The sequence below is a fragment of the Rana temporaria genome, chromosome 1, assembly GCF_905171775.1.
Source record: "Rana temporaria chromosome 1, aRanTem1.1, whole genome shotgun sequence".
Taxonomy (NCBI): domain Eukaryota; kingdom Metazoa; phylum Chordata; class Amphibia; order Anura; family Ranidae; genus Rana; species Rana temporaria.
In genome coordinates, this window is record NC_053489.1 from 689,676,099 (window position 1) to 689,693,949 (window position 17,851).

General features: G+C 46.1%; 1 protein-coding gene across 1 annotated transcript; it reads left to right on the forward strand.

Annotated features, from left to right (window-relative positions):
• Positions 1 to 1,681: 1,681 nt before the first annotated feature.
• LOC120924746 (E3 ubiquitin-protein ligase TRIM8-like) lies at positions 1,682 to 16,888 on the forward strand (the record flags this gene model as incomplete). Its single annotated transcript, XM_040335769.1, has 2 exons — positions 1,682 to 1,985; positions 16,394 to 16,888. Coding segments are annotated over exons 1-2 (759 nt in total), but the record flags the coding sequence as incomplete, so codon positions are not given.
• Between the last annotated feature and the right edge of the window lie 963 nt (positions 16,889 to 17,851).

Sequence of the window (17,851 nt, forward strand, 5' to 3'; positions counted from 1 at the left end):
TCTGGAAGAACTATTTACAGGAAGTTGATTCTGAACTCTACAGGTTAATTGAAAGAGTGACTCATTCAATGTGGGAACACAGACTGTTAGGTGTTAATGTCGTCTGTTGTGATGTAAATGAATCTTAGTATGGCTCCTAAGAATCTTTCATTGTGCTGTGCTAATGGACACTGTATTGTGTGAGGTTCTATTGATGATAAATGTGAGTTAACACAGTCTAAAGGTCAGATGTCTGACTTATCAGCTATAGTTAATTAGCTAATGTAAATTATGTCTACTAAAGGAATGTGTATTGTATTGAAGGTGTCTATCTTGAAAGGTCATATCTTTGAGTCCCCTTGTCTGGGTAAATTATTAGTTAATTAGCTCATGTAAATTAGATCAAGAGCTGGTGCCAGAAGGTCTACCAAAAAGATGTGTATTTAGCTCCTTGTGTCATGGGGTGGGCAGAGTTGAGTCATTGTTCATTTTTGGTTACTGACTGTATATAAAGAGCCTGAGTTTCTCATTACAGAGTCTATTCGTTTTGAACCAGAGAACAGAGCTGTGTGTCTCGTTTCTGGGGGAATCCGTATGGTTCGTGTTCGCCGGATTGTGGAGTGTGTCTTGGGTTCGGAATGGAATATCTTAAACGGCGTTAACCCCTGTCCCATTTGGGGTTCCGTTACACAGTCTGTCTGTGGATATCGAGTTCTGTCCTTACAAAGAGGTGGGGTTTGGGGTGGAGAATTCATGTCTGTAAATATGGATGAGCCCAGAATCAAACCAAAAGTTTGGGGAAAGGTTTGGGGAAAGGTTTGGGGAAAAGTTTAGGAGAATGAGAATTATAATGTGGACATTTCCCTTTTCTTTCGTTTTTGAAGTTTATGGACATTCAGAAGCCATACAAGAGACTCTTTTTTGTTGTGCTTTTCTTTGGGACTATTTTTTGTTTGGCCTAAAGGCTGTCATGCCCCTCCCACTTGCTTTTATGGACTGCCACGCCCCTTCCCCCTTTGTATTTCATGGACAATTGCTATGCAGCCGGGATTTTGATGTGTTTATTGTTCTCTATTTTTACATGCTTAAGATGGTGGTACATTGATGGGAAAGTAGTCCAGGTGAATTTCGGGGGCATATTGGGGGCAACAGGGTTTGCGATTGTCACGTTTGTGACAATAGAGAGGATTGAAAGGGTCAAGAAAACGCCCCCTTGTGTTTTGTAATCCAATACGCGACCTATATGTTCCTATATTTGGACCTGGTTGGAGGAGATTGTATAGTCATCTGCTGAAATCCCTGATTGAGGTGAGAAATGTTTTCCACTTGTGTTATATGAGAGTGATAGTGAAGGGGGAATGAGGAAGATATAGATGGCCCCTGGAAATCTTCCAGTCCCTAGACACCCCCCTGGGTCACCTTGTGGGTAATCCGGATCTATCCGTATGACTTGTGTTATTGCAGCCAAATCCATCAACTTTGTGTTCCTTTGTCTGTGAAATGTGCTAATGATATGAAGGAGAATTCCCGACACAACGTTTCCTCACCTTATTACATGTCCTTTATTTTCCCCAGATAGGAGATTATTGTCAGGAATCCTCCCGTGTATTATCTGTGTCCTTCCATATAAGAATAAATCTCAGCCTCACCCTGTGTTGGAATGTACCAAATTGGTCACCCTGGTTAATGAGTGTCAGAGACTTTCACCATTGCACTCGTCATTCTCTCTTCCGCTCTCAGCGATGGCGTCTGCTGATCTGAGGAAGGAGCTGGAATGTTCCATCTGTCTGGACTTTTATACGGATCCTGTGACACTGAAATGTGGACACAACTACTGCCGGGACTGTATTGGTCGTGCGTTGGATACACAGGAGGGGTCTGGAGGTTATTCCTGTCCTGAATGTAAACAAAGCTTCCAGAAACGTCCCGTCCTTCAGAGGAATCTGAAACTACGTAACATAGTGGAGAATTTCCTGCCCACCCATCCAGATCAGGAGGAGTCCGGGGTCTTCTGTACTTACTGTATTCACACTCCTGTACCTGCTGTCATATCCTGTCTGATGTGTGAAGCTTCTCTGTGTGACAATCACCTGAGAGTCCACAGCAAGTTACCTGAACACGTTTTATGTAACCCCCCCACCACTTCCCTGGAGAACAGGAAATGCTCCGTCCATAAGAAGATCCTGGAGTATTACTGCACTGAGGACTCCTCCTGTATCTGTATGTCCTGCAGGCTGGATGGAGAACATCGGGGACACCAGGTGGAGACTCTGGATGAGGCCTCTGAGATGAAGAAGAAGAAACTGAGGAATGTTCTGCAGAAACTGATGACAGAGAGAGAGGAGATGGAGAAAAGAGTCCAGAGTCTGCAGCAATGGATCAATCAGCTGGAAATAAAGAAGGACACACTATACAGCAGAATACTTTACATTGAGGAGCTGTGTAACATGACGGATCCACTGACTGTCCTACAGGAATCAGACACAGGTGACTTGTGTGATACTGAGGATGATGAGGAGGACAGAGAGAGACGTGATAATCTCCTCCATGATGGAGGGGATCTGGATGTGGCGGGGATCTCACACACATTACACACAGGTTTATCTGATATCATGTCTGGGGTAAATGTAGAGAAATGTACAGGCACACATGTCTATTCACACTCTACTACAGAGGGCAAAGGTCACACCAATGCTGAACCATCCAGGAGACGTCCCCAACCCTCCCCCACCATACAACCATCAAGGGGATGTCCCCAACCCTCCCCCACCATACAACACTCACACCTCCAGGCTGGAGGACCAAATATTGGGGCTGTACAGCAAACATCGGGGGTGTCGAGGGTTACAGACATATTACTGGATGTGAGGACAGCTGGTAATAATCTCCATATATCAGATGACAGGAAAACTGCATCCTGGTCATCATCGCATCAGAATCGGCCAGAAACACCAGAGAGATTTGAGGATTATCAGGTGATAAGCAGTCAGAGGCTCACCTCAGGGAAACATTACTGGGAAGTGGATGTCGGGGGGGCAGGGTACTGTATAGTTGGGATGTGTTACCCCAGTATAGACAGGAGAGGAGGCCAATCAGTGATTGGATGTAATAAGAAGTCCTGGGGTTTGGAGTGGTGGGGGCGGGGGAATCAGCGCTCAGTGATGCATGACAAGAAGAAGATCCCATTACCCGGCGGTGTCTCCAGTAAGAGAGTCAGGATAGATCTGGATTATGAGGCCGGGCGGATCTCCTTTTATGATCTGTGTGACCCGATCCGACATCTCCACACCTTCACCACCACCTTCACTGAGCCCCTCCATGCTGGGGTATTTGTAGGGGAAGGTTGTATAAAGATATGTGGGGGGAATCAGACGTGAGAGATCTGCCCAGAGACATTACAAGGTGGATTATCTGATTGGTGCAATACTTATCTGTGACGAAGCCTCTGTCCTCAAATATATTTAGGTCCGCCACAAGGTGGATTATCTGATTGGTGATTGGTGCAATACTCATCCAATAGGAGGAAGCAGAGGACAGGAAACATGACTGATTTATCTATAAAGACACAAGGCTTGAGACGCAGATGGTTTACAGGTGAAGAAGGATGATGTCACAGTGACGTCATGCTTCCTCGCCTTCAAACCATCTGCGTCCCAAGCCTCGTCTTGAGGAAACCTCCACTGCGGCCGTCCGATGACCATCAAGCGGTGTCTATAGCGAGCTTTGAGCGCCCACACAGCAAGAACAGACTGACCAAACTGATGATACCCCTATGCTGAGACCAATTGCTTACTATGCCTTCACAAATGTGAGTTTCCTGTGAATTTCTTGCATTAAACTTGTCTTAAAATCGACACCCAGAGGCGCCTCTCCCCTTGTGCTTTGGAACATGGTTTCTGTCCCCCCTTGATGGTAGCCCTGAGTGCGAAATCCCCCTTATCATTACCTATATGGTCCATGGACTTTGTAAATAACCATGACTATAATTATCATGTTATCTTTAATGTGCATAAATGAATATGCCTACACAGCACATCTTTTAATATTATGGGATACCTACTGTTCTAGTTCCCTGCGCCTTTACTTGTATATTGATTTATTTATAAATCTGAAGGTTCCGGGGCCGTCATTTTCCTCCTAAACCTCACTTCAACACTTAGTCTGTCTCTGACCAGGAACAAATGGGGTAAGGGGGGATTTGGGACTTTAAATGAAGCCATGGCCTGGTAAGGTTGTGTGCCTCCATCCCTGTCAATATGAGGAAAAAGGAGCAAGGAGGTGGGACTTTATGTGAAGCAAGTGGTTACAATTGAATAGAATGGTGGGTATTAAAGTATTTAACCACTTAAAGTGGAGTTCCAGCCATTTTTTTTACTTACTGTCTATGGTATCCCCCTTGAGCATGCTTTTCCCAATGGAAGTTCTTTTTTTGTGTGTGTAAATGCCTTTTTAGCAGCACTTCTGACAGCCCCTCGCCTAGGCGATTTAGTCACTAGAAGATTTGCGAGGACGTCATGAATCCCAGGAGTCCTTGCGACAAAATCTCATACTAGCTGTGTTTGTGGCCAAGAGGGTGGCTGAGCGGGAGGGGCATGGTTTATAGGGCAGTGGGTGGGGCTGGGACGGCCTTCAAAACGATACCAGCTTTGTTGAGTGAGTAACTTTTATAGCACTACAAATGTGAACTAAATCGCCTCAGGGCGCTTTTTGCATCCAGTGTCGTCCAGATTCTTCAGAAGAGGTGGGTCTTAAGTTTTTTCCTGAAGGCCCAATGGTTTTCTTCCATGCGGATGTCCGTGGGTAGAGCGTTCCATAGTCCTGGTCCTTGGACTGCAAATCTTTGTTCTCCTTTAGATTTGTAGCGGGTCTTGGGGACGTGGAGGAGGTTTTGGTTAGTTGACCGGAGGGTAGACAGGTAGACAGGAGGGCTAATTGGGAGGGGCATGGCTTGCTAGGCGGTGGGTGGGGCTGGAACGGACTTTAAACATATACCAGCTGTGTTTGTGGCCAAGAAGGCTGAGCGGGAGGGTCGTGGTTTGCAGGGCAGTGGGTGGGGCTGGGACGGCCTTCAAAACGATACCAGCTTTGTTGGTAGACGGGAGGGCTGATTGGGAGGGGCATGGCTTGCTAGGCGGTGGGTGGGGCTAGAACAGATTTTAAACCTATACCAGCTGTGTTTGTGTTCCCAACGAAAAGCTCTCATTGCAGTTTTTCGGTCGTGTGTATGGGGATTGGTTATGTTCTGTAAATAATGTATGACTATATTGTGAATGAATGCAATGAGCATAATGATAAATTAGAAAATGTCTATTCTCTATGCATCTTTATTATACTATAAAGTCTATATTGCTTTTTCATATATACCACTGCTATAATTCTTCCTCACTCAAATCAGTTCCTAAATAACACCCCTCCCACCGAAAACACTGGAGAAGACCAAACATGGCTCTTCCACGCAGCTTTAGGAATGCAGATGTGACGACACATCAGAGGGCCGGCTAAGATCGACACAACATCTTGTACTCTTCTTGTATCTCGGCCAATTAGATGCGCTTTCTAGTTCACATTAACATAATAGTGACTTATCATGCTGTATGTAGAAGTTTGTATTGTCTGCAATAAAACAGAGATAACGGTGTAGTTCAACTAAGACGGTCGTGTCAGTGAGTTATTCCCAGCCATGCATGGGTATTTAAACTTGGAATTTGGAACAGCAGTAGAATCCATTGTTGTAATATTAATATAAATATGTAGGTATTGTAAAATATTGTGGTATATGTAAGGCACAGTATATATGTGTGACATACAGGCATTCAAGGTTACACATCAAAAGGTGTTTGCTGACCAAAAGGGTTAGTGGTCAAACGACACGTATCAAAAGGTACAGAGGACCCTTTGATGTGTTAATCTTATCTAAGACGACCTAGGTGTGTGAGATGGCCTGGTATTTCCTTACAAACATAAGGAAGTATTTATTGATGGTAATTAGACTTGAGGGGGGGTATTCATTCAATGGGAACATTTGGTTGACCCCCCCCCCTCCAGTGTGAGACCAATATTTGAAACACTCAAGCTGGCATTCAGCTAGTCTTGTCAATCTATGATGAATATAGAACATGTCTAGGAAAAGATGGGATTCTGAAATACTCTGTTGGATCTTTGTATCGTCTGTGGACTTTGTTATTAGAAGTCAACCAAATGCACTCTCTGACTTCACTACATTGGATCTTATGGTTCTGTGTTGGATTTCTATATCACTACATTCATATTAACCCCTTTGCGGTTAACGTAACTATCACAAATGTTGCTCAACGTGGGGCTCCAGGTTTTTGACTGAAGGAAGTCCGCAATCTAAAGGCTGAGCTGCCGATCGGGACAGACGAATTCAGGGACTGCGCACCCCTGGTTATCGTGAGTATTTATATATATATTATATATTTACCACTGTACAAACATTTGCTCTGTCTGGATTGGCAATTGACTTGTGTCGGCTTCCTGAAAGTCAACAAAGAGGCAGGTAATTTTTACATCTCGCCTGGGGCTGTTTTAACGAACCTACTATCGGATTTCTACTGACTGTATTTGTTTAATATTTGTATTGTTCGGTGTCTGCTGTCCTTTAAATTTGAAAATTCAGCAAGCTGAAAGTTTTTGCAATTGATGATTACTCTGACCCAGGAGGTAAAAGATGATTTGCCTCTGGGAAGATGGGTAGGTTGTCCAGAAGGCTTGGCCCTTACATGACGGGGAACTTTGTAACAAATGTCTTTTTAGACGAGTGTCTCATGGTTAATGGTTAACTCATGAGGGTGTATCTCAGCTGTTGATGCTTTTGCGACTTGACAGACAGCAGGTGTCATGTTTTGTTCTCATTGTGTTCTGAGATTAAACGTACATTTCCCAGTGAAAGAGGGAATAGGAAAGAAACTTTCGATAGGAGACCCCCCCCCCCCACCCTTGCTTTCTTATTTTAGAAGGAGGGGGGAGGATGGGTTAGAATGTATCGTGGATAGATTCCTGTGTATAATAAATGTTCATCCTTGACTAGATTTGAGATCACTAGTGTAGCATGTGATGAGATGTAAGGAATCAGCAAGGAAATGGTTAAAGAATTTGGAAGTGGAATGCAAGTGGACAGAAGGTTAGAAATATGAACAAGGTCTGTCGGATGTGAAACAAGTACATTGTAAAGAGGACAGAAGTTACTCAAGCGTTGGTTGTTGTAATGAAAGTTTGTGAATTGGAAGACTGCCAGACTGAAGATAAAGGAATTCTAAGTGATAAAAGTTTACTGCAAGTGTCAGAATGTTGGTTTTGTGCAGCAAGAATATTGCACAAAGAGGCGAAGAAAGATGGCGATTGTTTTGTACACCCCCCCCCCTATGGAATTTGGAAGAAAGAAGGACAGGGAAAACCCAGCCCTCCACCTAATGCCCAGTTTCTTCCCACTACCCAAGCTCAAGTACAGCCCAGTGCACTTCCTCCCGGCAGCCATCTTAGAGGACAGGATGTTAAAGATGGCCCAAGAGACTAACATGAGTTGGCCTCTCACCCGGATAGACCCCTCTCACCCAGATAGTCCCCTCTCACCTGGATAGTCCCCTCTCACCCGGATAGTCCCCTCTCATCTGGATAGTCCCCTCTCACCTGGATAGTCCCCTCTCACCCGGATAGTCCCCTCTCACCTGGATAGTCCCCTCTCACCTGGATAGTCCCCTCTCACCCGGATAGTCCCCTCTCACCTGGATAGTCCCCTCTCACCCGGATAGTCCCCTCTTACCCAGATAGTCCACTCTCAGTCGGATAGTCCCCTCTCACCCGGATAGTCCCCTCTCACCCGGATAGTCCCCTCTCACCCAGATAGTCCCCTAACACCCAGATAGTCCCCCTCTCACCCAGATTGTCCCCCTCTCACCCAGATAGTCTCCTCTCACCCAGATAGTCCCCTCTCACCCGGATAGTCCCCTCTCACCCGGATAGCGCCCCCTCACCTGGATAGTCCCCTCTCACCCGGATAGTCCCCTCTCACTTGGCCTAGCAGCCGGGATGAAGCACAAACTAATGTCCAGACAGTCTCTGCCACAGACCTTGGAATGAACTTGGATGTATCCAGGAATCCTCTGCCACAGGATTTCAAAGTCCTGAACCTCCAGCCATGCAGCAAGAGAGCCTTTAAGCCGGAACCTGCAGACTGCAGGGCTTTCATTGTAGTGGATCCCTCTTTGATTGGGTCACCAGGCCTCACCCGAGACACTAGCACTTTGCTGGTCTCCTCCAGGGCAGGTCCTCCCCCGGTTTCCTTCACCAAGATAGCCTCCTCCCTTGTGGATGGACAGCTTGGGATCCCCCTTTAAGATTGTAGGCCCCAGACAGCGTAGCTGGGCCTACTGCACAATAGCATCACTCCGGGCCAATGTGGCCCGAAGTCGGGCACACACACCACCCCTCTCGCCAGGAGGGTCACGAGGAAGAATGAACCGCGATCAATGAAGTCTGTCCCTTAGGTACCCCTCCCAGCATGCACAGCAAGGTCACCACTCCCACTGTACTGCTGCCAAGAAGGGACACCCAACACATCATGGTACACCTGCATTCCAACATAAGGCCAAGATGGCAACACCACCTACACATAACAAGGGAAACTACCAAGCAGTACCACAGCCAGAACAGAGGCGAATGTGTGTTAATCAAACAGGTCTGGGCCCAAGTACTGGCCCAGACTTCCCCTAAATATGAAAATAGCGTCCCCGAGAATTGGGGCGGGCGCTATATATATATATATATATATATATATATATATATATGATAGTGCAGAGTTTAGCTCGGCAGCGGGTGTGTGTGACCCTCTGGATGGTTTCACTAGACCCCCAAAGCATCCTCCCCATGTTGAGGGCATGTGGCCTGGTACGGTTCAGTAGGGGGGCACTCTCTCGTTCCCCCCTTTTCCTGCAGCCTGCCAGGTTGCGTGCTCAGATAAGGGGTCTGGTATGGATTTTTGGGGGGAACCCCACGCCATTTTTTTTTAAATTTTGGTTCCGTGTTCCGCTTAATATTCGTACCAGACCCAAAGGGCCTGGTAATGGACTAGGGGTGGGGGGGGGGCCCATGCGTTTTTTTCAATGACTTTGATCTGTATTGCCAGCATCCGACAATTCATTATAGCCGCAAGTAGTTTTAAATGACTTTTTTACCTTTAGAAATGTAATTTTATGCAGAGACTGTTCTAAAAATTTGCTACTTTACATGTTAGAGTCTGCAAAAGACTTGAGACCGGGGGGGGGGGGGGGGGGTTACCTTCCAGCAGGACAACGACCCTAAAGTACAGCCAGAGCTACAATGGAATGGTTTAGATCAAAGCCTATTCATGTGTTAGAATGGCCCAGTCACAGTCCAGACCTAAATCCCATTGAGAATCTCTGGCAAGACTTGAAAATTGCTGATCACAGACGCTCTCCATCCAATCTGACAGAGCTTGAGATATTTTACAGAGAAGAAGAATGGAGGAGAAATGTCCCTCTCTAGATGTGCAAAGCTGGTAGAGACACCCCCAAAAAGACTTGTAGAGAAAGGGGGTTCTACAAAGTATTGACTCCGGGGGGCGCTATACAAATGTCCCTTCCCCCACACTTTTCACATATTTATTTGTATAATTTTCCTTCCACTTCACAATTATGTGACACTCTGGGGCTGATTTACTATGCTCTGTGCGCTGCGCTGGTTCATGCCTTAATTAGTGCGCCGGGTGAAGCCTTAATTAGGCGCATGAACCAGCGTAGCAGCCGGCGCATTGAAAGTAATATGTAAAGCCGCGCCGAACTCCCTATAGAAGTCTATGGGAGAAATCAAAAGTGTTCATATTAAAGGCTAATCTGCAAGTTTTCTCCTAAAAAGTGTTTGGGGACCTCAGTCCTGTCCCAGGGGACATGTATCAATGATTTTTTTATTTTTTAAAACGGCCGTTTTTTCGGGAGCAGTGAAATTAATAATTCTTAAAGTGAAACAATAAAAGTGAAATATTCCTTTAAATTTCGTACCTAGGGGGGGTGTAATGTCAGCATGTGAAATAGCGCATTTTTCCCGTACATAGAACTGTCCCTGCACAAAATGACATTCTGAAGGAAAAAAGCCATTTAAAATTCACACGCGGCTATAATGAATTGTCGGCTCTGGCAGTTACAGAGAGGATTCATTCATAAAACAAACAAAATGTGTAGGGGTCCCCCAAATAAAATTACCAGGCCCTTCAGGTCTGGAATGGATATTAAGGGGAACCCCGCCGTAAAAAAAAATAAAAAAGATGTGCGGTTCCCGGCAAATATCCATACCAGGCCCTTCAGGTCTGGTGTGGATTTTAAGGGGAACTCCACCCCAAATTTAAAAAAAAAATGGCGTGGAGTCCCCCTAAAAATCCACACCAGACCCTTATCCGAGCACGTTAACCTGGCCGGCCGCAGAAAAGAGGGGGTGACAGAGTGCGGCCCCCCCCCTCTCCTGAAACGCACCAGGCCACATGCCCTCAACATGGGGAGGATGTCCCCATGTTGATGGGGACAAGGGCCTCATCCCCACAACCCTTGCCCGGTGGTTGTGGGGGTCTGCGGGCGGGGGGCTTATCAGAATCTGGAAGACCCCTTTAACAAAGGGGACCCCCAGATCCTGGCCCCCCCCTGTGTGAATGGGGTACATTGTACCTCTACCATTTCACCCCAAAAAAAATGTCAAAGTGTTAAAAATGACAGTAGCCGGTGTTTGACAAATCTTTTAATAAAATCTTCTTTTCTTCGGGTTTCTTCCGCTGCTTCTTTCTTGGGTCTTCTCGTCTGCATCTTGCCCGACGTGTTCTTCTATCTTCTCCGTCCGTCCTTCAGCCTTCTCGTCCACATCTTGCCCGGTGTCTTCTCCTGTCTTCTCCGTCCTTCAGCCTTCTCGTCCACATCTTGCCCGGTGTCTTCTCCTGTCTTCTTCTCGGTCCGCCAGCCTTCTCGTCCACCTCTTTTTCTTCCCCGGACGCAGTGCTTGAAAATGAATTAGCCGCCGTGTTTCGCTCCTGGGACCCGCCCCCCTCTGACGCCACAAGTAAACTCCTTAGAAAGTCATGTGCGTCAGAGGGGGGCGGGGTCACAGAGCGTCACGCGGCAGGGGAATTCAATTTCAAGCGCGCCGTCCGGAGAAGAAGAAGCCGCCGCACTATTCGGACGAGCTTCCAATTGAAGTTCCCCGCCGTGTGACGCTCTGTAACCCCGCCCCCCTCTGACGCACATATGCCACACGCGGACTTTCATATGAGTTTACCTGTGGCGTCAGAGGGGAGCGGGTCCCAGGAGCGGGAACACGGCGGTCAAGAAGATGCGGGACGAGAAGGTCGACGGACAGAGAAGAACATGGGAGAAGACGTCGGGCAAGATATGGACGAGAAGACCCAAGAAAGAAGCAGAGGAAGAAACCCGAATGAAAGAAGAAGAAGGAACCGCGGAAAGAAGATTTTATTAAAGGAATTTCAAAAAACGGCTACTGTCATTTTTCACACTTTTGTCACTTTTTTTTGGTGAAATGGTAGGGGTACAATGTACCCCATTACCATTTCCCATGGGGGGGCGGGATCTGGGGGTCCCCTTTGTTAAAGGGGTCTTCCAGATTCTGATAAGCCCCCCGCCCGCAGACCCCCACTACCACCGGGCAAGGGTTGTGGGGATGAGGCCCTTGTCCCCATCAACATGGGGACATCCTCCCCATGTTGAGGGCATGTGGCCTGGTGCGGTTCAGTAGAGGGGGGGGCCGCACTCTGTCCCCCCCCTCTTTTCTGCGGCCGGCCAGGCTAACGTGCTCGGATAAGGGTCTGGTGTGGATTTTTAGGGGGACTCCACGCCATTTTTTTTTTATTTGGGGCGGAGTTCCCCTTAAAATCCACACCAGACCTGAAGGGCCTGGTATGGATATTTGGGGGGACCCCACGCCATTTTTTTTTGTTTTTTACGGCGGGGTTCCCCTTAATATCCATTCCAGACCTGAAGGGCCTGGTAATTTAATTTGGGGTGACCCCCATACATTTTTTTTAGTTTTAATGAGCAATGACTGTATTCTTTATAGCCATGAGTACTTTAAACTTCCTTTTTTTTGTTTCACTTCAGAAATGACATCTTGTACAGGGACAGTTCTAAGCACGGGAAACATGCGTGTACCCCCCCTCCCCCCCTGTATGAAATTTAAAGGAATATTTCACTTTTATTATTTCACTTTAACCACTTCCATACCGCGCCTATTCTGGCACTTCTCTCCTTCATGTAAAAATTATATTTTGTTCCTGGGAAATTAATCAGGACCCCCAAACATTATATATAATTTTTTAGCAGACACCCTAGGGAATAAAGTGGCGGTCATTTTTTATTTGATTTCCAACGGTATTTGCGCAATAATTTTTCTAACGCCTTTTTTTTTTGGCACAAAAAAAAAAACGGTTCATGAATTAAAAAATAACAAAACAGTAAAGTTAGCCCAATTTTTATGGATAATGTGAAAGATGATGTTACACCGAGTAAATAGATACCTAACTTGTCACACAATCATGGAATGGCGCCAAACTTCGGGACATAAAAATATCCATAGGCGATGCTTGATTTTTTTTACAGGTGACCAGTTCAGAGTTACAGAGAAGGTCTAGGGCTAGAATTATTGCTCTCGCTCTAACGCACGCGTCAATACCTCACATGTGTGGTTTGAATGGTGTTTACATATGTGGGCGGGACTTACATGCATATTCGCTTCTGAGTGCGAGCTTCTAGGGACAGGGACGTTTATTATTATTTTTTTTACCTAATATTTTTCTTTTTGCACTTTTCTGTCCCTTTTTTTTATTTTGGATCACTTTTCTTCCTGATCACCCTGACAAAGAAGCCCGACTGGGCATCCAGAGGCTGCCTGTTGGGGGGGGGCAATGTCAGGGACTCACCTCCTTGCCGTCTTCATCCCTGCAGACGTCCTCCATGCAGTCCTACTCCATGCAGGCTCCCTCCAGGCAGTTGGCGCGCTGCGCGTCCCGCGCGTCAACGGGGCACGCACGCGTCAACGGGGCACGCACGGGAGCGCGCGCGTGCACGTTAGTCGGCTGTGGCGCCAAAAACCCCTTTAAAAGTTCATTGCTGTTTGCAGCACATTGCTGCCTGATCTGCAGTTGTGACTGGATCCATATCTGAGATCTGTTTGTTTGTACATCTGCCTGAAACCCTGATTGAACTCTGAACTCGGCTTGTCTGACCATTCGAACCTCTCCAATCCTGACCCGGCTCTGTTTGACCATCCGCCTGCTTGACTTCTCTGTTGCCAGATTCACCTGCCTGTTTAACCGACCACTCTTCAGCCATCTACCTGCATGCTTACCTGTTATGACCCGGCTTGTCTGACCCTGCTGTTCCAGTACACCCAAACTATTTTACCAGCTTGTGCCGCTGTAGTCGCAACTTCCGTGCGGGTCGCTGACCCATCCTCCGCTTCAGCGTCTCAGCATTTTCTCACCAGAGGTATTCGTCCATCTGTGTCTACTCATCACCACCTCGGCACTCCTACCCCTCTGTGCTCCTAGTCCGCTGTTCTCATATTCAGTGGCTCGCGAACCAGAGCCGTAAGAGACGCTACCCTGCATCAGACTCTGGTAACCAGGTACGTAACACCAACACCTTAGACACTGGCAAAAAAACTGAGGTACTCCCACTATGGGAGGGGTTATATAGAGGGGGACTTCCTGTCTTTTGTATAACCCACATAGTTATTACTATGGTGCTCTGTGTCCGGTGATGTACAGTAAAGAAATAGACCCTGCAGAAATATTACCTCCCAGCATGCTTGTATCCTTTCTCAGCACAAACCCGATAACACAGGAGAAGAACAATTACTGGATGTCCCAGGTGAGGAACAAGGTGTGGTCAGTGATTAACCCCCCCAACCTGCTACAACCCTTCCACTACCCCCCAATTACCTCATGAATCGCAGATACATTCCATCCACCACTGACAGGGCCTGATTGTCACACCACTCAATCACCCGACCACAATCACAGCTCCATCTCCTCATCAGCATGTCCTGTAACATTCCGCTCGTTATCTCTATGACTAAAGATAATTGGACCTGGTTGGTGGGAATGGGATAGACAACTGAGGAAGAAAACATCTATTGGTCAGTGTAACGGTCAACACCGTTTACGATCTTCCACCAACCCATGACAGCTTATTCCGACAGTCCGATAATCCATGCAGACACGATCCATTCCATTCCCCAGAATAACCGAGACACAAGCTCTGGGTTCTGGTTTCAAACGAATGAATACTTTTAATGGTAACTCTCAGTCTTATATACAGTTTTAGACACCAAGTGAACAATGAATCAACTCCACTTCAATACACACTCTCTTAGACAATGACATTCAGATGAGCTAATTATTAGTCATTCCCCAGACGTCCCGACTCTGACAATAAGCTATTCACCTGCATAATGCACATTCCTTTGTAGACGTAATTGACATGCTAATCCAATACACCCGTAAAGAGACGTTTGACCTTTAGAGGGTGCTCAGTCACATTCCACATCTTAAAAAAAGGGGGGGAAACTCTGCGCTAAACCCACTTACAAGTGAGGAAAAATTGATATATGACCTCTAAATAGAGGAAGGAATAAAAAAAATTTTGAAAAATGAATTTAAATAGGGGAGTGCTGCTGCCTATTAAAAGCTCAAATACTTAAACTTCAAAGACATACATACAAAAAAGAAATAAGCGCGCAACTCCAAACATTTAAATGTGCAATCACAAGGGAGTGAAATAATGTTATATCAAAACCATAAAGTGATAAAAAAAAAATGATGTGTTGATACACCCTGTACCAGGTGAACAAAAAAGATATAAATAAACCCAAAATGAATAAAAAAAAGAAGGGGTAATTGAGTGATCAAACTCCTCAAAAAAATATATCAAAGAAAATCCTGACCACCAGATACTTCCAAACAATAGTTCATTAATCGCTGCAGACTTTAACCCCAAATCTTGAAGAAACTTGAATCTTTATATTCAGCTGAAGAAATATAAATACTGACTCTTACCCAATCGTTGGACCCCTTCTTTTTTTTATTCATTTTGGGTTTCTTTATATCTTTTTTGTTCACCTGGTACAGGGTCTATCAACACATCATTTTTTATCACTTTATGGTTTTGATATAACATTATTTCACTCCCTTGTGATTGCACATTTAAATGTTTGGAGTTGCACGCTTATTTCTTTTTTGTATGTACATTCCACATCTTATCATCAATAGTATTTTCACACAAAACAGTGTCATGAGCATCACACAATGAAATATCTAGGAGCAGACTTAATTAACACCTCATAAGCATGTGTCCCCACATTGAATGAAAACATTCCATTGACCGGTTGGAGTCAGACTTTAACAACTTGCAATATTTCAAGATATCCTGCAATACATGAATTATCAGTCCCATCTCATGTAATTATGATATAATTTCTAAGTCACCCTATGCCCCTATCGTCATTGGTGAAGCTGGCACAGGAGTACATCGCATCCTTCAAAAGACTCTGAGTATCACGGGCCATTCCGTTCTAGTCAGGATCTCTGAGCCAAGACTGCAGATCTATTAATTGAGCTGACGTCATCTTCTGCAATCCCTGATTGAGGTGTGAAATGATTTCCACTCGTGTTATCTGAGAGTGATAGTGAAGGGGGAATGAGGAAGATCTAGACGGCCCCTGGAAAGCTTCCAGTCCCTAGGCACCCCCCCCCCCTGGGTCACCTTGTGTGTAAGCCGGCTCTATCTGTATGTGCTAATGATATGAAGGAGAATTCCTGACACAGCGTCCTTTATTTTCCCCAGATAGGAGATTATTGTCAGGAATCCTCCCATGTATTATCTGTGTTCCTCTGTATAAGGATTCCTATGACTCTGTGTCTCAGTCTCAGCCCCTCCCATGTATTATCTGTGTTCCTCTGTATAAGGATTCCTATGACTACGTGTCTCAGTCTCAGCCCCTCCCATGTATTATCTGTGTTCCTCTGTATAAGGATTTCTATGACTCTGTGTTTCAGCCCCTCCCATGTGTAGGAATGTACAGAACTGGTTACTTTCAGTTTCATTTCTCTCTTCTGCTCTCAGCGATGGCGTCTGCTGATCTGAGGAAGGAGCTGGAATGTTCCATCTGTCTGGACTTTTATACGGATCCTGTGACACTGAAATGTGGACATAACTACTGCCGGGACTGTATTGGTCGTGCGTTGGATACACAGGAGGGGTCTGGAGGTTATTCCTGTCCTGAATGTAAACAAAGCTTCCAGAAACGTCCCGTCCTTCAGAGGAATCTGAAACTACGTAACATAGTGGAGAATTTCCTGCCCATCCATCGAGATCAGGAGTCCGGGGTCTTCTGTACTTACTGTATTCACACTCCTGTACCTGCTGTCATATCCTGTCTGCATTGTGAAGCTTCTCTGTGTGACAATCACCTAAGAGTCCACAGCAAGTCACCAGAACACGTCTTATGTGACGTCGCCACCACTTCCCTGGAAAACAGGAAATGCTCCGTCCATAAGAAGATCCTGGAGTATTACTGCAATGAGGACTCCTCCTGTATCTGTATGTCCTGCAGGCTGGATGGAGAACATCGGGGACACCAGGTGGAGACTCTGGATGAGGCCTCTGAGATGAAGAAGAAGAAACTGAGGAATGTTCAGCAGAAACTGATGACAGAGAGAGAGGAGATGGAGAAAAGAGTCCAGAGTCTGCAGCAATGGATCAATCAGCTGGAAATAAAGAAGGACACACTATACAGCAGAATACTTTACATTGAGGAGCTGTGTAACATGACGGATCCACTGACTGTCCTACAGGAATCAGACACAGGTGACTTGTGTGATACTGAGGATGGAGATGATGAGGACAGAGAGAGACGTGATAACCTCCTCCATGATGGAGGGGATCTGGATGTGGCGGGGATCTCACACACATTACACACAGGTTTATCTGATATCATGTCTGGGGGAAATGTAGAGAAATGTACAGGCACACATGTCTATCCACACTCTACAGAGGGCAAAGGTCACACCAATGCTGAACCACCCAGGCCACACCCCCAACCCTCCCCCACCATACAATCATCCAGGCCACACACCCAACCCTCCCCCACCATACAACACTCCCCCGCCATCCAACCATCCAGGCCACACCCCCAACCCTCCCCCACCATACAACACTCACACCCCCAACCCTCCCCCACCATACAACACTCACACTGCCAGGCTGGAGGACCAAATATTGGGGCTGTACAGCAAACATCGTGGGTGTCGGGGGTTACAGACATATTACTGGATGTGAGGACAGCTGGTAATCTTCTACATATATCAGATGACAGGAAAACTGCATCCAAGGAATCATCACATCAGAATCGCCGAGAAACACCAGAGAGATTTCAGTGTAATCAGGTGATGAGCAGTCAGAGGTTCTCCTTATGGAGACATTACTGGGATGTGGATGTCGGGGGGTCAGATTGGTGGACAGTCGGGATGTGTTACCCCAGTATAGACAGGAGAGGAGGTCAGTCAGGAATTGGATATAATAAGAAGTCCTGGGGTTTGGAGAGATTGTTGGGTAATCAGTACTCAGTGATGCATGACAGCAAGAAGATCCCATTACCCGGCAGTGTCTCCAGTAAGAGAGTCAGGATAGATCTGGATTATAAGGCCGGGCGGATCTCCTTTTATGATCTGTGTGACCCGATCCGACATCTCCACACCTTCACCACCACCTTCACTGAGCCCCTCCATGCTGGGGTATATATAGTGAGAGGTTGTATAAAGATATGTGGAGGTGGATTATCTGAT